Raw genomic sequence first — 27,028 nt, 5'->3', positions numbered from 1 at the left:
CTATGGAAAAACAAAAGCATAAACATTCCTTGCAAGCCAAATGTAATTTTAGTAAGAGATAAAAGCAACAACAAAAGAAGACACCCACAAGCTGCACAAATTCCAACAGAGGTCAAAAGAAAACCCATAAAAGTAAACAATAATGGGGAAGAACATTAACAAGTGAATCAGAGCACATGCCCAGCATTTAGACTATTACATAGGCAATTCTGAATGCACAAGTAAATCAGCAAACTTTGAGTTCCTTCGTCATCTATGCCAGGCACAAAGGTGGTGCTTCTAAATAGACTTTATCAGGCTGAAGGAAATTACAGTCACTTTTATAAACCCAGAATTTTTCAGAACAAAGAATTTGCTCTCTTCATCACAGTTGATCCAGATATCAGTGGGACTCTTACAAGGCAAACTAGGGCCCTTGCACAACAATACACCCCTATAGTTCTCATGGGAATTATGAATGCAAGTAGCAGTTATGAATACAAGAGGCATCCAGAGCTAAAACCTGATTCCATCTTGAGGACTGAATGTAAAAAAAAATGCCACCTTAGTTTTAAATATCCAAATGCCTCTCATACAATAATGGCTATAATAGCTGTTGGAGTTTCCTTTAGTTTATATTAGTCAATGTTGTTCTTATTGTACTATTATTGTTACATTACTAGTCATATTTCACCAATTTTTTTTAAAAGAAGTGAAAAGGGGATGCTCCAAAACACACTTATAATTGGAATCCCTCTGCCCATAGACCTGTGAAGGACCCTTGATGTCCATCATGACTTGAAGCATCATATAATCATAATATTACTTCCTATTATAGAAATTGGATTCATTTTCCTCCAAGCCCAGGATGCGTATGAAAGTGAAGTTCAAAGCAAATCCCATTTAACGGAAGCCCCAAATGATATTTTCTTTTTTCCCACCTTGATAACATCAATCAGGTAAAGCTTATTTAGTAGGCACATATCTTGATTATCATTCAAGAATGAAAGTCAATCTACTGCCTTATCACAGACATAGTCCTGTCATGCTACATAGGATACATGGTATTCAGGGGGCTTTCTTCTGGCTAATTGGGACTGGCCTAGCTTCTGCTGAGTCCTTGTGGTAGTTGAAATCTTTTTAGGTTTTAGGATTATGGATTTAGCTCTTTAATCTTGATGTTTATTTACTTTTAGAATACATAAGATTATTTTAATTATAGTATAAGAAGTACTAGGTGCTTTGTCCACGTTAGAGTCATCACCGGTTACAATGCTTGCAGGAAACATGTTTGTGTTCCCATAACACAGCTGACTAGAAAAAGTTAGTTGAACTTGTATATGATGACATGTTTGGGGGTATTTGTAATTCTGCCAAGATTATTTGAAAGTCCACTAATCTCTTGTTGGTGTTCTCAAATTCAAGCCCTTCCCTGGCCCAGCTAAATATGATGTAAGAACAGAACCTGTTAGTGAATTCTGAATACAATGAATGACAAAAGTATAGCCCTGTCACAGAGTTTTATTTTTCTTGTAATTAACTGAATTGGCATAAATGTATAATCTATTTGCTACAAAGAATGGCATTTTTCATTATCCTGGCTTTGTATTAAGACACACACTATAATGTTAGCTTCAGCACTTTAGCGGTACTTTTTCACTCAAAGTTATACCCTTCACATTGACAACATAGGCACACAATGGCAAAGATTTCAATGCTTTATTCTTAGTAATTGACAGAGTAATTAAAGTTTTAAGGAGTGAAAGTGTTCTCAATACTTCTAAAAAGACTAGGAAAAGATGAGCACCTCATCTCCAGTTTTTAGCTGAGCTTATACCAACCTTCTTCATACAAAAGAGTTTTTGATAGAATTAATTCAAACTTTGAATCTGCAATAATTGTAAGTTTCTTCATTACAATTTACCTAGTTGGGGTTCAGAGAACAAAAGCTGCATACATTGTTCTGCTACTAGCCAGAAATTCTACAAAAAGAAGACCTGCTGTTAGGATCAGCATAATAGGACCCTATGTTCAACTTAATAAATGTCTCAGAACTCCCACACTGGAAAAATGTGTTGAATTATGTGGTTCTGTATGACTGATTGACATATTGCACTAAGCCATCAAATGTGCTTTACAAATCACAATGGCTGGGTGCATACGGTACCCTGTGCCAAACCTCAATAAAACCTCATGATGCATGATGCCCAGTCAATGCTAGCAAAAATATCTATTTCTTTCTGGTGTTTTGAAAACATAAGAGCAAAATATTGGTCTGGTAGAAAAGAAATAAAACCAGTACTTGAACATTTAACACCAGGGCCTGGTGGTTCAGCAGACTGATAGCATTGTGATTAACACCAGCTGTCTGCAATTACTGTAAGTTCGAATCTCACCAGGCTCAAGGTTGACTCAGCCTTCCATCCTTTCTAAGGTAGGTAAATTGAGGACCCAGTTTGTGGGGGCAATAAGCTGACTTTGTATAAATATACAAAAGTATGAAAGCTATTGCTTAACGCATTGTAAGCCACCCTGAGTCTCCGGAGAAGGGCGGCATATAAATCAAAATTAAAATAAAATAAATATATATATATTTTAAAGAACAACTAATATATTGCAACTATTGTTTAAAATTTAAGAAATAACCTTTTCCCTAGGTGTTTTTACTACTTACTATGAAAAATACCATTGCAGCTTTTTCATTTATTTTTAAAGATAGAACAAAAATTAACGGGATTCAGATATATCTAGCCGTAACAATCACTTGCATCCAATATCATATTGCTATTGTTTTCATCCTAATCTCTCTCAGAGAGGAATTGAGCATACTACCATGAGACTGTTGGAGGCAGATGAGATATAAACAAACACGCAGATAATGTTTGAAAATGGACCATCTTATGGTCAATTTTGTGCTTGGGGAAAGTACTGCAAAATAGAATAGAATAGAATAGAATAGAATAGAATAGAATAGAATAGAATAGAATAGAATAGAATAGAATAGAATTCTTTATTGGCCAAGTGTGATTGGGCACACAAGGAATTTGTCTTGGTGCATATGTTCTTGGTGTACATAAAGAAAAGATACATTTGTCAAGAATCATAAGGTACAACACTTAATGATGATAGGGAACAAATAAGCAATCAAATCCTATTAGAAAACAGTCAATATAAATCTTAAGGATACCAGCAACAAGGTTACAGTCATACAGTCATAAGTGAGCGGAGATGGATGATAAGAACGATAAGAAGATTAATAGTAATGCAGACTTAGTACCTAGTTTGACAGTTGAGGGAATTATTTGTTTAGCAGAGTGATGGCATTCGGGGAAAAACTGTTCTTGTGTCTAGTTTGATAATCACGATGTCATTGGTAATTTATTATTATTTTGTTTATGTGCCTCAAAAAGATATATTTCACAGGAATTGGCAGAGCTAATATAAAATATTATACTTAAATATTATACGAAGTACAGTGTAAATAAGCTTGGTAGAATGATGAAAGAAAGAGGCTATAAAGAAAAATGCATATAAGAGAGTAAGTGCAGCAAAGCTTGAGGAGTAGAGAGACATATTATATTATATAATATGTATAATGAGACAAAAAGATACTTGGAAAGAATGTGGCCACAATAGCAATGTTTTGCTTTGCTTTATTTACATTTGAGAATGCTATATAAGCTACAGCACATTAGCATAGATATTTTTCTTGTACTGTATTTTGTTTTATGCTGGCCATTGATTGCAATATGTATTTATTCTGTGTTGTTTTGATTGTTTTATTGTTTGATGCTTTTATGATATACCAGAGTCACTGGTTATGATGGGCAGCTAGAGAAATTACGTAAATGAAACAAATAAAGTAAGCTAAGTTTTTTTTTTAAATGCAAAGCTATTATGATGGGTTTTTTAAAAATAGTTTTAAAAGATTTTAAAAGAAGAACATTAAGGGAAGACTGCAGAAGAAGGAAAGAATTAAAGTAATGGAATGGTTTGCTATTAAAATGGACTGGGGGAAAACGAAAACAAAATATTTAGAGATTACTACAGGAATTATAGTCATATGTAGGAACTAAAGTTGTAATGATTGTTAGTCATCAAGAAGAAATAGACAAAAAAAGAAGTGAAATGCTGTTGAAAAATTTGAAAATGAAAACAGTTAAGGTATGAGTGTAGTTTGACTACAAAGGAGCTGTTTGACTTCTTCATTGAGAGTGTGAAGACTGCATTTGTCATTGACAATTAAAGATGCTGCTATTGTTCTTTATACAAAGAAAAACATAATGCTGGAATGGAAAAACGACTGAGGTATTAGTTTGTTATGTATCTGGAAAACCTGGATATAATCCTTACTAAAATGGTTCAGGGGAGAAAAGGAGCAAAATTTGGAAAATGAAATATTATCTTATGCAAGAGAGAAGAGTATGTACCAGAGTGTTACTCTTTAGCACATCATCAAAAATGGCTGATTATGAGAAAATATTTTTTTGTGTGTTTGTTGATTTAGAGAATCTGTATGCTAAAGTAAATAGGTTTGAATTATAGTACATTTTGCATAAACATGGTATTGGAGTTGGTTCCGGATTGTGATAAATGATAAAAGTAAAACAAATCTGAGAATAAATGCAAAGCTTAGCAAATGGTTCACCACCAAACAAGGAATAAGACAAGGATGCACAATGTCGTTTGATCTCTTAATGTATTTATAGATCAACGTATAAATAAATGGTTCTGATGACATAAGAACAATGTGGGTTTGAAACGGGAAAGTGTGTGTATCTTTGTATAAAGGTGACACTGGGCTGCTGACTGAAAACTCCAATAATTTGCAAAGAATGTTATGTAGCTTGTATGATAGTGCAAAAACAATCTATCAGCAATCAAGGTAATTATGCTTGATATGTTTGAAAAGAATGGTGGAATATTATGTACAAACGGTGAAAAATGAAAGCAAGCAGATGAATTTGTGTACCTTGAAAGAATTCATGATGGGGGAAAAAAAGAAGTTGTTAAATATTTTAACAACTGAAATCACTGATAGAAACTTAGTGGAGAGTCTGGAGTCTGGTGGGAGGAATGACTATTTGTAACAAGCAATAGTGGCTGGGTCTAAAAGCAATTTGTTATATGGAAATGAAAATGAAAATTATATATGTCAGAAGAAATGGTAAGATGAATGTAGTACGTTAATTAGTTGATTCTGTTTCTGTCAATAATCAGCATAAAACAAGATGCAATACAATAAAAGCACCCATGCTATGATAGCATTTTCAAACAGAAATAAAATAAAATATCAGAGTATCAACACTAAATCAATAAAGCCGTTTCCAAAATATGTTATAAATATTGCTTGAACAGAAAGCAACAAAACAGTAATTTAAACATGTAGTATAATATATAACAAATTTAAAATACTAGGGTTCAGTTTCTATAATCTGACAAGCAATTAAGTGGTTACTGCCTATTGGACCCCGCAGGCAATATAACAATATTTAGAGACATTCAGGGGAACTATATTTCTTCGATGAAACAACAAATCCTGAACATATAATGAGTCTGGTTGCCTTGGGTGATTTATTATTAGAGGCTTTTTACAACATGCATGAATATCCTATAAAAGCGTCAGGAAGGGGGAAAACACAGCAATGGACTGAATATTTGTCATACGCAACCATTATATACAGGTAATCGTCACATAACGTGTATTTGTTCTGCCCATTTTGAAGTTACATTGACACTGCAAAAAATGGACTTGCAACCAGTCCTTGAATTTATGACCATCGTAATGGCCAATAATCAGATGATAAACATTTGAGCCAGCTCGCATTTACAACTGCCCCTGTTCTGCGTCCACTGTTGCCCCTTCGTTGCTTTTCTTGTCTCCCCTTCACTGGACTCATCATCCTGGACATCCTAGGGAGGTACCATAGTTCTGAGACTTTTTGCCACACGGGTTTTGCAGCTGCTTGCACCTTCCATATCCTCCGTCATTGCAGCAACCTCTCCCAACTCTGCCATGCCTCACTGGCTATCTACACATCCTCCCCCAGCCTGTCTGTGCTTGTGCTGCACCTCATCAGTCACCCATATGCCCTGATGCACCCTTCCCCAGCCCATGTGCACTTTCACTGTGCTTCACTGGTCACTCAAACCCTCTTGTGCACCCTCCGTCAGCTCATCTGCCCTTTTTACAGCACCAGACACCCATGCACCCTTGCACAGTTGGTAGCAGCCACTTACCTGTCTGCTGGCCTGCTTGCAAGCCACCGGGGAATTGGAAGTTCCTACTGACTTCTCCATTGATTTTTGTTGTTGGAAGCCAGCCAGAAGGTGTGTGGAAGTCCCAATTTAATGACATACAGTGATTCATTTAACAGCAGCAACAAGGACTGCAGGAATTGCTGATGCTAGGTGATATGATCATATGATCATATGATCTTTGTGACTTCACTGATTAATGTTAGAAATTTCAGTCCCAATTACCAGTGTTAATCCAGAATTACCAGCATACAGTATATAGAAAAATCTTAGTTCCCTTCCAGAGTAGACCATTTTTTCATAATTCCTATCTGAACAAGGAGAAGACTTGAGATAGCCCACAAGTACTAGAGACAGTTGCTCCTTGCAAGGAGACCACAAGACAGCAGTCTCCAGGGGGCATGGGGCGGGCGTTAGAGCTCTGGAAGAGGGGAGAAATCATATACTTTCTTATTTTTTCAGTTTATGTTAGTTTTCATCTTTGTAACTACAATTTTTAATAAGACTACATAATAAAAAAGAAAAAAAATAAGAGAGATCAGTCCCACAGAATAAATGTTTTATTGGTGTATATACTATTACACACCAATAACTGTTATTTATTGTAAAGTTTAAATTTTAATTAAAGAATAGCACACAAGACACATTAAGGTATCCAAAAATATTTCTCAAGGGTTTAAAGCATAAGAACTCTGTTTCTGCATGATTTTATATGTATGTCATACAAAAGTTGCCTTTGGACTTTTGCAATAAATATTTTAATTGCTGCTAAAATATACAAAACTCCCTGAAAGCTATAAAAGGTTTGAACAGTCAACACGGATTTTTGTTCATTCTGTATAACTTTATCTAAGTAGGCATTCCAGTCTTCTGCAGGATAGAAAAATATACCCTAATATTTAAACAACTGCCCTGGCACAACTCATTGTGATAAAATGTTGATTTGACTCAGTGAAGAAAGAGAATGCCCAAAGAATATAAAAAAGATATTTTAGTTCTGGGAAAGAAAAAAATGATAGAAAATTAAAACAACTCCACCTGAATAATGTTGATTAGGGGGCTGTTGTGGCTCCGTTACCAGAGCCTGTGTCATCGTCAGGAGAGGACTCCGAGAGTGAAGGGGAGGAGTTGGCAAGGCCTCCCTCTCCAGGACCCTCCTCTCTGGCAATGCCTTCGGTGTCCGTCGAAGGGCAAGAGATAGGGCCAGGGCCAAGCACGTCCACGCAGCCACAGATGGACAGTGATGAGGGTAATGAGTCTTGGCTGGACCCACGCCAGCGTCACAGAGATAAGCGCGCGCAACAGAAGAAAGGGCGTGCCCGAGATTAGGCTGAGTCACTGGACCACACCCCACAGGATATAAAAGGGAGCGTGGTGGCCAGTCAAACCTTGTGACGAACAAAGCTGAAAGCTTCCATGCCATTCTGCATTGCCGGACTTTTGCTTTAAGACTTGACGGGATTATCTCTGGACTTGATTGTAATTATTGAGCTGCTTTCCTTTGATGTATCAGAAGTGGGGAGAAGTTATCTCTCCTCTTTGTAAATAATAAACTCTTGGCAGGCAGCCATTAGGTTGTTGCCAAGTTCCGTTATCATAAGGAAAAGGATTTTGCCGGCTGGTTTGGTCTTTAACTCCTGAACGTCTGTTGGTGTGTGTGCGTGGGGTTGTGGACAGAACAGGGGTATGGTTATATCTCAAGATTGATGCCAGCCCTTCAAGTCTGGCAAGGTCAAGAAGTAGAAGTCTCTAGAATTCTTGGGACATGCTCGGAACATACCAGTGGTGGATTGCTACCAGTTTTCCCTGGATCGGGCGAACCAGTAGCAGCGGCGGGAGGCTCAGCCACCCGCCCGGACGTCTCACGCCCATAAGGGAACCGGTAGCGGCCGAAATTGAAACCCACTACTGGGACATACATACTTAGGGTATGATAACAGAAACTGGGAACCCTGGTTTCCAGCATTCATTGAAGTTGAGGGAAGGGGAAAAATGAGTTTAAAAGAAACTTCTCAAACAAAGAAAATCCTAGTGTAGTGTTCTGTGATCCGTTTAAAAAAATCCTTAAAAAGTAATTATTGCATTTTATCCATGCAATAAATAAATAAAATAAATAATTTTATTTCTATACCGCCCTTCTCCTGAAGGACTCAGGGCGGTGTACAGCCTATTAAAAGCACAAAGACAGACATCAGTTAAAAATAATTAAAATTATTAAATAATTTCGGCTCAGATTTAAAACCCCAAAAATTTAAAACACCCAATTTAAAAATCATTACATTGATAGCCCGGCTTGGTGGAACAGCAGGGTCTTGAGGGCACAGCGAAATACACGGAGGTCGGAGATCTTACGCATTTCCGGGGGCAGTTCATTCCACAAGGCAGGGGCTCCCACAGAGAAGGCCCTCCCCCTGGGCGTCGCCAGCCGACATAATTTGGCTGATGGCACCCTGAGGAGACCCTCTCTGTGGGAGCGAACTGGCTGGTGGGAGGCTGTTGGTGGCAGAAGTCGGTCTCAAAGGTACCTGGGTCCTATGCCAGGAGCGCTTTAAAGGTGGTGACCAACACTTTGAATCGCACCTGGAAAACCACTGGGAGCCAGTGCACCTCGCGCAGGAGGGATGTCATGTGGGAACAACGGATTGCGCCCATAACCACCAGCGCAGCTGCATTCTGGACCAGCCGGAGCCTCCGAGTGCTCTTCAAGGGGAGCCCCATGTAGAGAGCATTATGATCACATAAGAGATAAAAGACTAAAAGAAATAGCTCATTTCTTCATTAATTCATTAATGCATAATGACACTATTATATGCTAACAATGATAGAGACTCGGTATGGAAACACATTAGTATGGATGTTTAAAGGAAAGTACTGTTTTAAAAGTCATATATGTTGCATTTCTTAGTCAGCCTTTCCCTCCGTTTTCTCAGCCCCCATCCCACATGGATATATAAACCTGAGATAATTCTGCATTTTTACTGATGTCTGACCCACCAACAAATGATCCACAGTTATATTCTTCAATGATTATAGACTTTCTCATAGATTAATTTTGGAAAATTCCTTCTCTCATTATTCTTCCTTTATCACAACAGAACACATGCATTCTTGACAGCATTATATAAAGCACATGCTGGGCACAAGTACTACTAATATAAGTTATTCCAGTTGTATTAAATGTGCAACAATTCGCTTTTCTTGATGGTAACTGAATGCTACTGATGTATTGAGTTATATTATAACAACAGCTGCTGCCACTCAGCCCTTATATATCCCCGAGGGGTTTCTTTATGAGGGAGAGCTGCAGAATTTTTATACTTAGGTTTTTGAACCAGCAGCCAATCCTGTTTGTAGCAATGGCAGAACACATTTCTTTCAGTGAATTGCTTTTGTCATTTCTAGAAGAATAAAGCCAAGAGGGGTACAGTCTTCTGTCAATTGCCTGGTACATTTTGACAAACTAAAAGGCAATATGCATCTGGAAAGCATTTACAAAAACATGATGGCAAACTTCTGCTAGAATCATTACTCTGAATACGTACTGTCAATTGGAATGATGAGCTTTGAATGCCATTGGGTACATAATGGGCATTTTAATAGGACATATGATGGCGATTCAGCCTCTTTATCTGAACACAGGCCAGCTTTGAGACAGAAGGTTAGTGGGTTTGCTCATTGTCATCATAACGGGTATTGTACAATTGGTATATATATATTTGATATATGTATATCGAGAATATCAAGGGATAATTGGGGGGAGGCTTTTAGAAACCAATTGGAACTGCTTTCCATTATTAGCTGATTCAGGATTCTCATGTTATTCTATTTTATTCTCATATTTACGGTATTTCGTTTTTATCATTGTTCTTAGGCTGTATTAAAATAAATACTAATACTCTAATCAGGTAATGAAAATTATCTTAAATGTAATTGCTTTGATAATGCTATATTTTTCTAATTTTAAAAGCAATTTCTTATGACAGGCACAAGAGAGTTGCATCATTCCTTGTTTTAATGTATGTACCCATTTTTGGATCACAACTAGAGCAGCTGATGAAATTTGTAGGTCCTCTGTACTTTTGGTTTGTTTTGGTTCAAAGGCAGCCTTGAGACAGCAACTGCAGTGGTGGGTTGCCCCCGGTTTGGAGTGGTTCCCAAGAACCGGTAGTAAAACCGGCGGGAGGCCCTGCCCACCGCCCCAGATGTCATTGGCGATCTGCACACGCGCAGAAGCAAGGCACACAATCCCATTGCAAACCAGTAGGAAAGGTAAGTAGAACCCACCCCTGACCATAGGTACTTTCTTAGTGCCATCATTTCCACTCTCCGGTCCCCCAAAAGCAAATTGAAGATAATGTGCAATCGTATTCATTAACATGTCAAAGTATGAGTGCACCATCCTAATCTGAAGAAACTAAATTCTTCCATCCCTATTCATTACAAAACAGAAATAAATTATACAAAATATATGCAGGTTAGTAGGAAAATATCTTGGGAAATGACATGAAGAAAAGTATATAACCATTTGAAAAAGGTTATAGATTGTTGACTAGTTTATTAGTCACTTCCCACATTCTGCTAATTGTACATGATTTGGATGTGTATGATTCTATTCCATAAATGACATTGTTCACAAAACAAAAAATGTAGAAGTTAAACCTGGACAAATTCCAATGTATATTTTAGTCAAACAATGGTACTTTGCATTGTGAATTCTTTGTACACATTTTGTTCATAAATCTGCTCTAGAGATCTTTGTTTGTGGAAGATGTGCATTTTCAGAAGGAGCAAGGGTGGTAAAATGACAAAGCATTGCAATATAACCCAAGCTCCATTCCTTGTGTAAATCTACCATGACATTCTACAACAATATGCCAAGGGCAGAGTTGATTAGACAATGCAATTTTGTCAAAATTTCAGTTAGGAACAGATGCCTCTTTATACAAGAGGGAGATGGAATCTGTTGCATTAATGGTGTCTGTTGGTAGCTGAAAACTTTTGAGTTCATCCATTGTTAAGTGCTTCTCACAGTGATGTGAAGTTTTGATCATACAAAGCAAGCTTCAATTACTTGAGAGAGTCTTATTATAGTAGCCTCTCACAGCTATTGTGAGACCTCTGCTGTTTTCCTAGTGAATATATTGAGGATCTGGTAGAAAAAATGTCCACTCATCAAACCATTGTTAACCATGCCTACTTGTGTATCAGAGCACATATTTCTTTGGTAGGAGAGGACAAATATTTCAGAGGCTTTCTAAAGTGGAATGCTGAAATGAACAACTAAGAATATGATATTGTTAGAGAAAAAATGGATTTCTCAACCATGAGTCATGTAGGCAACTCTTAGGCAGAAATAGATTAGGCTTCATAAGAGAAAGTTTGTTTGGCAATGGACATGTGAACTTTATCAGGAAAGCTTTAAATTAAACTGGAATGGGAAGGAAGGTTCAGAGAGTCATGAAGATAGCCTTGAAGGCAATATCCAGAAGCCATTACAGAAACATTCCTTAGGCTCTGGGAAAGGAGATAGTGTTAGGGAAAGTTGCAGGCTTCTTCTGTTTTGACCCAATGGAATATAATAAGAGAGAAAGAAGGTGAAAAACAATTGGGTTTGCAAGATGCTGATACTTATAGCAGGGTCCCTGACCTGTGGGCCTGTTAGGGGTTTGCAACCAGGCCATGAAAATGAAAATGGCTGGTAAGTGCGTGCGTGTGCATGCTCATTTGCGCAAGCACCAGGTGAGCATGTGCACATGCTCCATTTAAGTGAGCGGCAGGCAAGCATGCACACCACTTGCACAAATGGAACTGCATGTACGCACACTTGCCAGCTGCTCACGCAGAACCATCCCCTCTCCCCCTCTCCTGCCAGTCTGCAAAACCAGAAATTTTGGAGAACTCTGATTTATAGCCTATCTCAACTAAATATAGTTCTAATCTAATCCATTTCCTGATATGGTCTAGCTTAAAGGACTGACAAACCCAGAGGCATAGATTCAGGTGGTGGAGTGCTGAAGATTAGGAATAAAGTTATCTATATACTACTAAAACTCTCAATGTGTTTATCTGTTTGTACCTTCAAGCCAAATAGTGCATTATACCACAATTTTTGAATCAAGGTGCCTAAATTCCACTAACTTAAAGAATGCATTAAAAATACAGGATCAATTATTCATGTGGAATTGAAATTTCCACAATGTTCAGTCCAGTTTTATTTGCAAAGTTTGCAAACCAGTTATTTACTGGTTTGGGTTAGGGTCAATCCCTTACAGTTCTGCATGGAAAAGTCAGGGAACTAACAATAACAGAATTGGAAGGAACCTTGGAGGTCATCTAACCCAAATACCTGCTCACGCAGGAGATCTATACTAGGGATTTGAACCGCCGAAATGCCGATCTTTCTGATAATGGTAATAATGGTATACGAAAAAGACAAAAACACTTCTTTGCATTAGTGTTCTATACTTCTAGTTATGAAAAATAAAATGTGTAGGTACAGGACTGAGGAGAGCTGACTTGGCAATAATGCATATGAAAAAGAATTGGAAGTAGACTCACCTACTTTTATTTGTAATGGACAAAGCAAAATTGTCAGTAAAATCTTTTGGGCTGCTTTAACAAAAACTTTGTGTCCAGATCATGGGTTTGAATATTCTATAATGCTATATACCACATAGTACTATATCCAGTTGCTGATGTGGAGTAATCATAGCAGGTTTATAGGAAAAATTGGTAAGAACAGTGAAAGCTAAACAGTTATGAGAAATGAGAAATAGTTAGAAGACCCAGATAGTGAGGTAGTCTAGAAATATCTACCAAGAAATCATGGGCAGGAGAGAGTGATTTTGTTCTCTGTTGAAACCAAAGTGGAACAAGGAACAATAGGATAATATTGAAAGAAGAATCAGGATGACTATTAAGAAGATATTTTTGACAATAAGAGTGATTGTCTTATTGGTAGACCTTTAGAAAGGTCTACCTAAAAGAGGAGTGGATTCCCTACTTTAGAGGTTTTCAAACAAGGGCTACTGGCCTTCCTTCAAACATGATTTAGTTGATTTTTATACTAAGCGTATCAGGGAACTAGATGACCTACAAGGTTCCATTCCAATTTATATATCCTGTCCTACTACGATGAAAAGTGCCAGAGGAGCACTACTAGGATGCTCTATTTGAAAACAAATCAGTGTAGACTTTCAGTATTTTAACTGTTTACAACACACTGGGGACTGTTTGTAACTCCTGTTTAAGACTTACTATCATTTGATCCCTAAATGGCTACCATTATAGATTCCTTTAATTCAAACACTGAATCTTAGATTCAGTTAGTTAAAGGGTTAAAGAAAGTTGCTGTTTGAGATTCAAAGAAGGCAGTGACCTAAAAAGCACAGAAAGCAGTATTAGCCCTATTGTTTCTGTTTCATTATCAGTCTTCAAAATACATGCACACAGGACAAAAAAGTAGCATTTGCTTTTCTGTCATGAATGTGAATGATATGTTATGGATTATCTACTTCATTCCTCTGTTTAGCAGCCCCTCTGTTTAGCTTACCACCAACTAAGTGCCATATTAACCACTCACTATCACTGGCTGGCTATCACTATGATCATAGTGGAGGAAAAGCCTGAAATCTGGAAATGATTTCTTAAATCAGATTCCAATGCAGGAGACAAGGTGTTATGTCAAAAAGCTCTGGAATGAAACTTCTATTAAAGATCTATGTTAGATCCTTATAAATATTTTTTTAAAAATAAAAAAAATATTAAAAAGTTCCGATTATTTGCTGGAAGTAAGAGCTAAGCACTCTAAATAGATATACAAAGCACAAAGAGACTACAGAATTTGTTCACACATTGCATTAAGCCAGAATGTGGCTTGCTTCTCTGTGACAGCTTTTAAATATTATTAGTTTCTATAGTCTGAACCACAATGTATTGCTTCACCTGATTTAGTGTACAATTAAACTATGGAGTCTTATTGCACATGATATAGAAGGGCTGCCTACTTTGTTGGTTTTTTAAATGTTAATTGGAAAATTTCATGTTGAATACAGATATTGATAACTGTTGATCAAGATAGCTGCAATATGGCTGTATTCTCACAACATATTAAACCCAGTACTATTATTTTCAAGGGATGAAGAACAATCCTGAATCATGCTCATCACATTGTTTTACATTGTATTAGCTAAAGTATCACAATGCCATATAAAAAGTTGTGAATGGTGTGATTTAGTAATCATATCTTAAGGCCCAGCTGTTATGCAAACACAGCCTGGATAATATCAGATTATCAGCAAGTTTATCTCTCAGTAGCCTTGTTCTTTAAGACTTCCCCTAACCTTCACCTCAGTTATTTCCTAGTACAATTTGATAGCTTATTAGTAACCTTAACTATCACTAAGTGTTGTATCTTTTTATTCTCGATGAATGTATGTTATTCTCCTTATGTACACTGAGAGCATATACATGATAGACAAATTCCTTGTGTGTCCAATCACACTTGGCCAATAAAGAATTCTATTCTATTCTATTCTATTCTATTCTATTCTATTCTATTCTATTCTATTCTATTCTATTCTATTCTATTCTATTCTATTCTATTCTTAATGGGAAGTCTGCTGAACCAAATTTTAATCTAATTTATCTGTGCTGTAAAACATTGGTTATGTTACAGTGCATAAAGACCTGTTTAACAAATACTCCAAATCTAAGATTTATCATTTAATTCTACCCGATTACTTTCTGTTAGTTTCTTTCTTCATACATACGCGTGGTTAAATTAATACAATTTACCCATTATCCCAATTTTGGGGGTACTGAATATATTCTGAGGGCTTAGATGGCACAGCTGTAAAGCGTAGGCATCCAGATCCGAGTTGCAAAATCTGAACCAATATCAGCTTCTCCACAACTCCACCTCAACTGCTCTTTGCTCCCTTGTACGGGTCGTCCGGATTACTGCAGCCCAGATCGGAGAGTTGTACATTTGCATTTGACTAAAATTACAGCTCCAGGCATCACACATCAACCACTCCGGTTTCCAGGCATGCGTTGTAAAATCCTAACGAGCTTTATAGAAGTGTTTCTCAACCTTGGTAGCTTGAAGATGGGTGGACTTCAACTCCCAGAATCCCCCAGCCAGCGCTGCTGGCTGGGGGATTCTGGGAATTGAAGTCCACCCATCTTCAAGCTACCAAGGTTGAGAAACACTGCCTTAGAGGATAATAAAGAATTAAAGTTGCCGGGTTCTAGCAACCACCCCGAACGTTCGCGCTCAGAACTGGAAGCCTTATACGAGAAGACGCCGCCAAGAATCACTTCGGGTGGAGCTGATTGGTCGGACCGATCACGGAAGGACCGCTCGGATTAAGAAGCGATTGGAAGGTGAGCGTTCGAGCAGGCGGGGTTTGTTTCCCGGGTGACGCGGGCGGCCTTGAGGCTTGCCAAGCGCGTTGTGCTGGCAACAACTTGGAAGCGGGCAGCTGCAATTGAGAGGTGTCATGGCGGCCGCCGACGAAGGGGACGCGACCGGGGAATCGGCGGTGGTGGAGCGCGGGCCGGGAGCGCTTTATCACATGTTTGTCATGATGGAGGATCTGCTGGAGAAGTTGAAGCTACTCAACTGCGAGGAAGACGCCGCGTTGCGGAGCCATAACATGAGGCCGCTTTCCCGGTAAGGCAAGCAAATGGGCCTGGTTTGTTGTGTGTGTGTGTGTGTGTGTGTGTGTTGTGTGTGTGTGTTGTGTGTGTGTGTGTAGGTTGGGGTGCCATAGAAGATAACACACACACGTCCTTTTACAGTTGGCTGAATACATTGTCTGATCCCAGTCAAGTAACTCTTTCAAGGGCTTTGTGGATTTATAAAGCTAGTTTTCACGTGTGTATTTAATTCAATGAGTGTGTATCGGGCTTTTCGCGTGTAAAGTTGGGGGTCGGAATTGTGCGTGTGTGAACGACCCCCTCAAGACTATCTGCACAGCAAAGAGGATTGAAGTTGTTTTCGAGAAGGGCTTCTTGGAAACGGGGAGTGTTTTGTGTTGCAGTTCAGTGTGTAAATAAACTTTCGACCGAGACTTTTTATTCAATGAGAATCCGGTGCTAAGTAAAATCAGACGCTTTTCTGTTTATGTGGGCCTTTCTGTATAGAGTTAAGAAAAATTAGGAAACTGACATACGCTAAACATACTGTGCTGTTTCAGAATAAGCAGTGGTTTGCAAATTGCAGAAAAATTAAGAGGAAGTCAAAAAAGAGAAAGATTTGATAAGGAAACATAAAAACTACTTTGCACAAATATTAATGTGCTCTATCTCTATATTAACTTGAGAGTTAATTTTGTGAAACCGCTTAGAAGTTATGACTGTCTTGCATGAAATTGTGCTGGAATAGTTGGTGATTTCTTCTTTGTTGTAGGGTATTTGTAACCGTTGAAAAATATAATATCAGATATATGACAAGCATTGTTCATTCATTGCAAAGAAACTTTTCCTAGAGATTCCTCCTTACAAATTCAAATTGTTGAACAGAATAAGTGGTTGTGATTCAATAGATAAAGTTCTTTGGGATAGAATGTTTTCTTCCAGACTCATTCTAAAAACGGAAAGTAATTATAAATTAATGCAGGTGAGAATAAATGAGAAATTTTTAGGAATGTCTTTTATATCGAACTGGTGATATAAATGTATGCAGTCTTTTCTAATACACATCTGTGTTAAGGCCACAGGATAAGCATGCATCAGGCAAATGTCTTACCTGTGAAGAATACTATTGGTGTTATTTTGAGAAGTCGCATATTCAATATAATTTTAAATTGGCAATATCCCTAGGCTCCTTTTTTTCTGAGTCTCTAAATGTACTCTAGGTCATGGGATTCTTGAGTAACTTTTTTACTTAGGCGATAGAGTTTTTGGGTAAAAAGCTATGTTATTAATAGATAATTAACAATGAACTATGGAGATATTCTCATATTGTAAAAACTGAGTCTGCCAGGCTATGGCTATTGTTATAAGCTTCTAAAATATGTGTTGAGGTGTGTAGTGTAAGTTCAAGATTGTATAATGAGTACAAAAATAGTGCCATGTTTCAAGACATTATTCTCATTAAATTCTAGTATGGATTAAATCCATCTTTAAAATACAACAAATACTTTTAATTTTAATACATATTAATTGGGTTTGCTTATGCAGTTTTTCTTATTGGGCAATAGTTTAAATGCTGCCAATAAAACTTTCTACCAATCAATGACTATATTTTTGTCATGCAAACAAAATTTATTTATGGTGTATATTGTTTATATGCTGTCGATATGGATTCCAGTTCTATTTTTGTGACTTGGGCTTCATATAATATTCATGTAATAGTCTCAGAATGTAGTCATATACATATTTACATAAAAAACAAGCCTTATTAATTTTGTCAGGATTACTTGAGTAAGATTAATATATTTGTGTCTCGACCTGCATTTTGGTCTCTAGTACAATTCTTTTTACAACATAGGAATTGAAATTAAAACATTTCCGACAGATGACTGTCCAGACTCTTTGCATCAAACAAAGCTTGTCATTTTCCTGAGTAATTGCTTCTACTGTCAAAGTGTTAGGACATTTTTCCTGACATTTAACTGGAAATAATCTTCAATCAGAGTTTGTATGTATTTTGACATTCTGATTTCTTTCAGCAACATATAAAGCTGACAACACAGTGTTTTTAAATCTCCAGTTGTAATTGAATATTTTTAATAAACAACAATTTTAAAATAATTTTCTATATTCTTAAAGATTTTATATATATATATGTATGTTTGTATGTATGTATATACACACACAATTTTGTTACAGATTTAAGACTAGAATATATGAAGATAGATTAATAGGTACATAAAGGTTGAAAAAATCAAATTCAACTAGTACAAACCTAATAAATGACGTAATAAATTATGACATAGAATACACATTATAAAAATCATTTCCCAAATGTTTTATTAATATACTTAATGTGAAATTGCATAATAGTGTAATGTCAAGGCATTAAAAAGGTGAAATAACCCCAATTTGGAGCTTTCTAATATTTCCTATATAGTCTATTGTATGAATTTCTTTGACAGAAATATAATTTACAGTAGATAATAGATATTTTGGAACTGTTCTCAAAGAAGCTTCTTCTGAAGAAATCCAAATCAATCTGAGAACTCAGAATAGAAAATACTAAGTTTAAAAACAAATCTAAACTGTTGTGTTCAGATCTAATTATCCCCTAAGATTAAGCCTCTAATATTAAAGCAGTCAGCAAACCAATAGGACCCAAATAGACAGATGAAATAGAGAGGATAAATGTTAACCTGCTGTTTGGACATAACAAAAGATCTTGTTAAAAACTAATTTAAATAAACGAGTATTTGCTGATCGTGAAGATATATGGAATTGAAAGTAAGTTTTCTATTATAGTTAGATTTGTACATTATTGTAATATAACTCATGCATTCATGTTATGTTGCATATTATGTTATAATGTATATTATAACTTTTTCAATCTTACTAAATAACATATTAAAATGTCTCCGCTTCTTCCGTCGGGACTTAAAGACTTGGCTGTTCCAACAAATGGGTTGACCCTGATCCTTGGGTTTTATTATTTTGATTGTTGTTTTAATCTGGATTTTAATCACCTTACTTTTTATTATTGTATGTTTTTAACTTGTGTTCGCCGCCCTGAGTCCTTAGGGAGAAGGGCGGCATATAAATTTTTGGTAAATAAATAAATAAATAAAAATAAATAAAATAGTTATACGTATTTTCTCGGGTCTTATAACAGTTCATATTTATATCAGAAATGATTAACCTTTTTCATTTTATTTGAGCCATTTGTGTTTCTGTAAGTATGCTGGATGCTTCCATAGAAGATCAGATAATATATTTTATAATCTGTTGAATAACTTCATACCTTTTGAATAGAGCTACTGCCATTTGTTATTATACAGTATGGCAGTACAAAAATATGGTAAATAAGTATAGGAACTGCTTTTAAAAGCTTTGACTTACATAATTTTTCTGTAGTGTATACATACAGTTGTGATGTAACATTCTGAAAGCACTTAAGGAAAATAGCACATATATTTAAAAAATTACCTCTCAGTGGACTATAGTATCTTAGAAGAAAAAAAGATTGGGGGCATAAATGATTGTACAAATAGAGAAATTTTCTTAGTTTTTAGAACTTTTTTTGTTCACCATAGGCATACTAATTTCTGCTTCTTTTTCTTTTAAAACAGGCATTATTTTGCATTGCCTATTAACCCAGGCGAACAGTTCTACATGTTTTGTACCCTTGCTGCTTGGCTAATTAATAAGGCAGGGCATCCTTTTGAACAACCACAGGAATATGATGATCCAAATGCAACAATATCTAGCATACTAGCAGAGCTACGGTCTTTTGTAAGTAAATGATTTACCATCTCTGAATTGTTTCGATCATTTCTATTAACATTGTAGACTGCAAAATAAGTGTTTTTTTTTACTTTTTAGAAAAATTATATTGACTTAAGAAAAAATGGATGACTGTGTATTAGTAGTGGTGAAACATAAGACAGTATTATAGCTGAGCAGCTAACTGATCTTGAAAGCTAAAAAGATTGGACCAGATTAATATCGGAATGGGACACTACTAAAGAAATGTGCGGTAGGGTGAACTGGAAAATAAATAATTACATTAAAAATCAGTGACCTGTAAAACTATATGGACGTTGATGAAATCACCAGGATACAAGCTTGATTGGATGATTGAAAAAGCCAAAGAATGCTTTAAAAATGTCAGTATGTCTTCCAGACCTTTGATTGTATCAATCATGTCAATCATGTCAGTAGAGTGTTCTTAGAAAAATTCTAAGCATATAATTCTATTCTGAAATCCCAGAACAACTGATTGTCCTGAAATATGTGAAATGTAGACACAGATCAGAAAGCCAGAGGCCAGTCAGAACATGGTAAAACGGAATGGGAGGCCAGTTGGCAAAGCAGTGAGAGTGTAAACTGTCCCTTTATTCTGTCTGCATATTGAGAGAATTTGGCTTGGAAGATTAGCATGGTTTTGGATTGGAGGAAGAAGGTCAGTAACCTGCGCTATGCTGATAACACTGAGAGCTGAAAATACAATGATCTGCAGGGTTTAGTAATGAAAATCAAGAAACACAATGAAGATAATGGACTAATAGGTAAATAATGTCAAATTTACGACAATAGATAGAGCAATCAACAGTAGAAATGACAAGAGATTGAAACAGTAGATATCTTCTGCCTTTTGGTATGGACTATCAACAAGTAAAACAACCATCAGTCCAGAAATACTCCACAGACTAGTATTTGGTAGAGTTCTAATGAAGGACTTGAAAAACCATATTCAGACGCCATGATGTGTCTATAGCTACAAAGATCAGAATAGTGCAGGCAGCGGCTTTCCCTATGACAAAAACAAGCTTTCCTTTGAAAAAGCAGTATATAAAGTGTACTGATATTTTTGATTGTTTTTAAAAAAAATGAATGTCAAAATTACTTTTAATGATAAAAACAATATCTTGGTGTTGGTGAAGACTCCCGAGGATATATGAATAGCTGAGAAAACAAGCTGATGGGTCATTAAATCAATCAGCCCAGAATTCTCTGTCAAGGGACAAATGACCAGATTCAAATTATTCTACTTGGACGCAGGAGGCTACGTGCCAGGGGTGAAATGCTCCCGGTTCGGACCGGATCACCCGATCTGGTAACGATGGCGGCGGGTGATTCTGAGAACTGGTAGCAAAAATCCCTGCCCCCACCCCCATGCCCAGCTGAGCCACGCGATCATCAGAGGCTGTTTTTTTACTTTTAAGAGCATTTTTTCTACAATGTCTTTGGCCGAAAAAATGCTTTTAAAAGTAAAAAAAAAGCCTATGATGATTGCGCAGCTCAGCTGGGATCGTCAGAGGCTTTTAAAAGCATTTTTTTCTGCAACCTCTTCAGCCAAAGAGGTGGTAGAAAAAAATGCTTTTAAAAACCTCTGACGATCCCAGCTGAGTTACCTGATCATCAGAGGCTTTTAAAAGCATTTTTACAACCTCTTCAGCTGAAGAGGTTGTAGAAAAAAATGCTTTTAAAAGTAAAAAAAAAAAAAAAAAAAAAAAGTTGGCCAGCCCACCCAGTTACATTACCCCACCACCACCAAGCCATGCCCACAGAACCAGTAGTAACAAATTTTACATTTCACCACTGCTACATGCTCATAGGCACCATTTGATAATTTTAAATTTTATACCATAAATATTGTTTTTTTAAAAAGTTGAAGCACACAGCATTAGTATCAAATAAATAAGCCGTGATAAACTAAGTTGTTATAGCAAAGCAGTTTGGCGATTACAAAGAATGTAAGCTAAAAGTGAAACTCCAAATGTCTTAACTCACAAAATTTACTTTAGCTCTCTGAACTAACTGCAGGAGGATGAAAGAATGATTGACAACATAATGAGAAGATTATCTCCTATTATTATTTAAATTCTTAAAATGGTCCTCACAAGATATGGCTATCAATGACTAGAATTAGAACTGAAGTAGCAGAAAATTATAAAGATGGAGGAAGCCAAGCAATGATTACAGATTTTTTTTTCTTTCAATCAGACTTTCACACCTAACTCTTCTTTAGACAGTGGTTCTATTACCCCAATTGAAGATATAGTGAAGTCATCTCATGACTGGTCATTAGGATTTCACCGTATGTTTACAATAGAGCCAGTTGAAACTGGAGTAAACCTAGCCAATTATCCTACTTTGGACACATTAAGATCCAGTTCTCTGGACAGTTTGTAATGCCAGAAAGGTGGAAGGAAAGGGAAGAGGGGGATGACCAGCAGCAAGGTGTGGACTCAATTATAGTGGCGATGGATGCACTATTGAAAGGATCAGATTAAGTACAGATTGTATTGGAGAAAATCTGATACACCAATTGATGCCACATAGTCAAGTTTGACTCAAATTAGACTTTAAGAAAGTTATAGAAATAATTGGTTTTGTATATATTTTATTTATGATAAAAGATCAGATACTAATTATACATAATCAGTACAAAAGATAAATACTATCAAACTATATTAAAACTTTACTGTAATTAAAAGAAATATGAATAATCTTATAATACTTGCTCCCTCCGAAACAGCAATAGCTATAGAATATGATTTAGCAATTGTTCTAAAGATGACTAGATTTAGATTTGTTAGTAAGTGGAGAATATGCTACTCATTCAAGGTGTGAGGAAGATGTTATTAAATATCTACCAAGCCATATAGAATGGGCAGCACAATAATGTATGAATAATTGTCTTAGTTTCTCCTCTAGGCATACACATAAATCCTCTTGCACTGCAATGTTAAATCATTACATCTGGCAAAAAGGGGCTTTTTAGTGAGGTGAATGCAGAATTTTAATTAGATAATTAACTGGAGTGAAAAATGTTCCAGACAAAACCGCCACCATATGGTACCAAACTATAGATGATAGCTCAGATCTTTTCTGATCATCAGTAAAAATTACACATTAGCTCAACTCATTATTGCTTTCTTAAAGCCCACGATACCAGGCTGAGAGTCTTTAATATCTTCAATCTTATAACACCATTTTTCTAAGTCAATAGAAAGTTATCCAAAAACAACCTGAAGACCCAAGGGACCGATTACTGAAAATCAATGTTAGCCAGAATTTTAGCTAACACCCTTCAAACAAGCCTCTAAAGCAGGTATTCCACATTCCAGATATAATAATGAACTGGAAATTCTGAAGAACTTGGACCATGACTTTTAGAAAGATAGATGATCCTGTTTTTCACGATCTTAAAACTCATCTATATAACAAGTCAATCCACCTATGCCTTAGAAATTTAGAGCAGAAAATATAATTATCTGTTCTGTTGCTAGCAAAATAGCCTTAGCAATCAATAGCAGCTCTTATTTTATGTGTCCAAGCAATCCACAATTGTAAAGTAACTTCCAAGATTTAAATACCATAATTTGCTCTATGCAAGTATTATTGATTCTCAATATTTGTAACTTGCATGTCTCGTACTACTTTTATTTCAGCATAACTGATGCTAAGTCTTCCCTATTAGCTATACAAAGCAAGAGTTGAAATGTTCTGGCTTACATCTATTTATGTTGTAGAAACATTTAAAGAGGTGTATTTGTTGTAATTTGTCCAATTAAGGGTTTTTTCATACTTTGTCCTATAGAATTTATGTTAATGTTGAAAACTGGGGGCCCATACCACCTTGCACTTGTTTGAATTGGGTCAGAAAATCATTTTAGGCTACAATATGTAATCTGAATTCAAGAATTTTTCTACCATCTGGTAATTAAAAGTTCAGATAGTCTTTGCTTAACAATCACACTTGGAACCAACAGTGTTATTGCTAATTGACATGGTTGTTAAGTGAGATATCTTGTGACTGACAAATTTACAACCCACTGCAGTTGTTAAGCAAAACACCTTCAGTCCTTAAGTGAGACCTCATGTGTCCATGACTTGCAATTTTACTGTTGACTCGTCCACTATTGGAATGCAGCTGTAAAACATGCAAATGACGATCATGTGACTGCAGGAAGCTGCAATGTTTGTAAATACCCACTGGTTGCATAATGCCCAAATTTTGTTCATTGCAGGCATGCTTTGATTGTCATAAGTGCAAGGACTGGTTATAAAGTTAATTTTTCAGCTCGGTCAAAACTTTAAACAGTTGCTAACAAGGCAGTTGTTAAGTGAGAATTTCCTGTGTTCCCTGAAAATGAATAGAAAAACTGTGGGCAAATATTCGTAGCCTCATATATTAGGACTGAGTTAGATGTCATTAGATCAGTAAAAGCAGAAAGAGTACATGAAGGCAATTAAAGCACCTTTTATTAAGATGCTGCAAAATGATGCACTAATCAAATGTTTTATGCATTCCACTCCAAACTGAATTTACTCAACCGGTAGATTGTCCTGTACCAGCCAGAAACCAGTTTCTAATATATATGACTAATGTATGATTTACTGATCTTAGTTAGAGACTAATTGGGTGAAATTTATCAAATCATCTTTCTTATCTCTGTAAATTAGCCCTATAATTGATTGACTGCATCCCTTGGGAATTAGTAAGGAGTGCTCAATTTGAGTAAATAAAGATGCTAGTACTGGAATCTGCATAGTATTTCAGCTAAATCCAAGTGTACTCTTATTTTCTGTACTATTTTCCAGTTGCAAAGTAAGGTCAGATATCTCAGAAAAGAAAACCAGATGCAGTTTGGAGATCAGATTTAATTATGAGTTATTTAATTTTAATCTCATAATATTCTTAGAAATTTAAACAGACACAAATTTGTGTTTCAATGACTTGCATCTGAACCAGCCATAATACAGAATTTAAATTATGGCTTGAGCTTGCAAGTGTATAAGTTTTCAGTAGCTTTTTTTTTTTTTTTTGCCTGTTCAGATTCATTAGTTGCTTCCTGTTTACATAGTAAAGCAGTCTCTCTTTATCTATGCACTCTTCCTTTGACAGAGTGACAACAATTTTAATGCACTTTGCAAACCCAGTTAAAATCATAATGTCTAATTCTGATTTGAAAGTGAAAGCCTGATTTTTCAATTTTGACAGCATATCAAATCCATGGCTAAATTTTCCTAAATTTCCCTAAGCATGTTTGGTTTGATGTAATGTATGAATTAAAACTGTGCTCTGGTTTGATTGTGCTCCATTACAATGAAAAATCTCTAGAAACCTAACCCAAATATTTTGAGATACTTTGGCTATCTCTTTTATTTTGGAATAGTGTATCCAGTTAGAAAACAAAATTAAAATAGTATGGATAATTATAATAGTCATGAGTTTGCTTGGTGCATTTACTTGATTAGTGTGCACATTGGGTTGAATTCTTATGATTTACTATTGGCAGATGAATGTATAAATTAAGTCCATTGAAAAGTGCTGTGTTTGAGTTCATGCAAACTTCATATTTATTAAATTCTCAACTTTGGGTGGCTCACAACATTCAAAAGAAATAAATTGCAATAAGCAAATAAGCCCTGAACACATGGAGATTCTTATATTTATACTTTTTTCTTAAACTTCACCTAGCAAGGCTGGCACATAAGAGATACAGGAATCACCTAGAAAGTCTGGCACACAGTAGATAAGATATCAAAGTGTTCTTAGTACATAGGGAGGTTCTTTAGGGACACTGGGTGGTCCCTGCCATCTCAGGACATTGGGTGTTTCCCTGGGACTTTCCAAAGCCCTGCAGGTGTCTAGAGATAATGATGCCATCTGTACATAAATACCTTCCAGGCTCTCTCCTGATTCTGGTCAAAACAAGTAACCAGCCCCATATGCCATATTGATGATATTTGGTGATTCACATGTACAGGTAGTTTCTTGTGACAAACTATAGAAGGTAGACAATATTATATGATTGAATGCTGCTTTATTTCTGTTAATAATGTTTACTTCTTCTTCAGGGAAGAACTGTAGATTTTCCTCCCTCAAAGTTAAAGGCTGGTTATGGAGAACAAGCTTGCTACGTTCTTGATTGTTTGGCAGAAGAAGCCTTGAAATACACATCCTTTAGCTGGAAAAGGTATTGTATCTTACTCTGACTGAAAGGGGTCTAAATAATCAGCTATATCCTGGGTCTTCTGAAGCTATCATGCAACCACTTTCTTCACAACCTTCCTAAAAAGGGGAAACTGAAACTGGACAAAAGTTGAATGATGGTCCCTCGAAGAAAGGGTACATCATTACTTTCCTAAGAGTCAGCGGACCTCCCCCTCCCTCAAGAAAAAAATTACATGTTCCCTCTCAAGCAGCCTTGAGTAGCCAGGAGGGGCACTGATCTAACATAGAAGTGGCCAAATTACTAGCTGTAGGAGCACATATACAGTAAACTTTTTTGTAACTGCCCATATTAACACATTTTGAATAGTATGTAGAAAGATATATCATTCTTATTGTAAAACATGCCTAACACAGAGTAAAATAACTCCTCCCCCTCCCAAAATCTATATAAAAACATAGAAAAGAAGAGTGAGCTTATAGCCCTGCTATTGTTAAGCTTTGAAAATATACCTGAAGAAAACTGTTTTCACAGTCAAAGTGTCAGCCTTGGAAGCCATATTAGGCCGGAAGCTTCAATGCTGCCACCTCCTCATGTGTGGGAAAGTAGGAGGAGGGATTTAGGAGAGGGGAGTTAGTAGACATAATAGCGTTCTTACTATTGGTCAAGGTCAGGGTGAGCCAGCATCTAGAGGAGGAGTGGTCAGGGGCTGGATTGAGGTGGAACGGACGATGATTGGAGCATGTGACTGAAAGGGGAGACGGGTTGGTTTTGGGAGCTTTGTATTATTGAAGGAAAGCCCGGATTTTTCAGATTCGGGAATTCCCAGATGTGCCAGTTTACCTATTGCTAGTAAAGAGAACTTTGGAAAATGCCTGCTTCAGTGTCTTTACTGGGAGTCGGGGTTTTCTGGAACGCTGACACAAAGTATCAGTAATAAGGCTAGATACATTTCTAGCAATAAGATGATCCAAAGCATGGATCCTGAACAGACCTCTAGATGACCCAACAACTGTCATTTTAAGAAGTTATTTCTTATATAACAACCAGGAGCCATGTCATAATGAAGTGGATTGAATGGTAGAAACCATTATCAGCAGGTGCTGACAATGGAGGTTAGTAAAATTAGATGTTAGGGTTGTTTTGTCTTAAATCTTATTAGTTAACAGGGATATCAGGTTTATATT

General features: G+C 36.4%; 1 protein-coding gene across 3 annotated transcripts in view; it reads left to right on the top strand.

The window, feature by feature from the left end:
- The first annotated feature begins 15,403 nt into the window (after positions 1–15,403).
- The window catches only part of IFT57 (intraflagellar transport 57), a 38,611-nt gene continuing 26,986 nt past the window's right edge, over positions 15,404–27,028 (top strand). For 2 of the 3 annotated variants that reach the window (XM_060686306.2, XM_034413062.3), the window contains exons 1-3: positions 15,404–15,913; positions 19,506–19,668; positions 25,747–25,865. In XM_060686306.2, the coding sequence (XP_060542289.1) occupies positions 15,741–15,913; positions 19,506–19,668; positions 25,747–25,865 (455 nt within the window). In that variant the 5' untranslated portion in view covers positions 15,404–15,740. The remainder of the gene's footprint in view (positions 15,914–19,505; positions 19,669–25,746; positions 25,866–27,028) is intronic. The other variant, XM_087894906.1, reaches the window with a different exon arrangement.

Source organism: Pantherophis guttatus, chromosome 5 (assembly GCF_059756535.1).
Source record: "Pantherophis guttatus breed Tessera chromosome 5, ASM5975653v1, whole genome shotgun sequence".
Taxonomy (NCBI): domain Eukaryota; kingdom Metazoa; phylum Chordata; class Lepidosauria; order Squamata; family Colubridae; genus Pantherophis; species Pantherophis guttatus.
The sequence above is the reverse complement of the archived record's forward strand: the minus strand, read 5'-3'. Positions and strand labels throughout refer to the sequence as shown.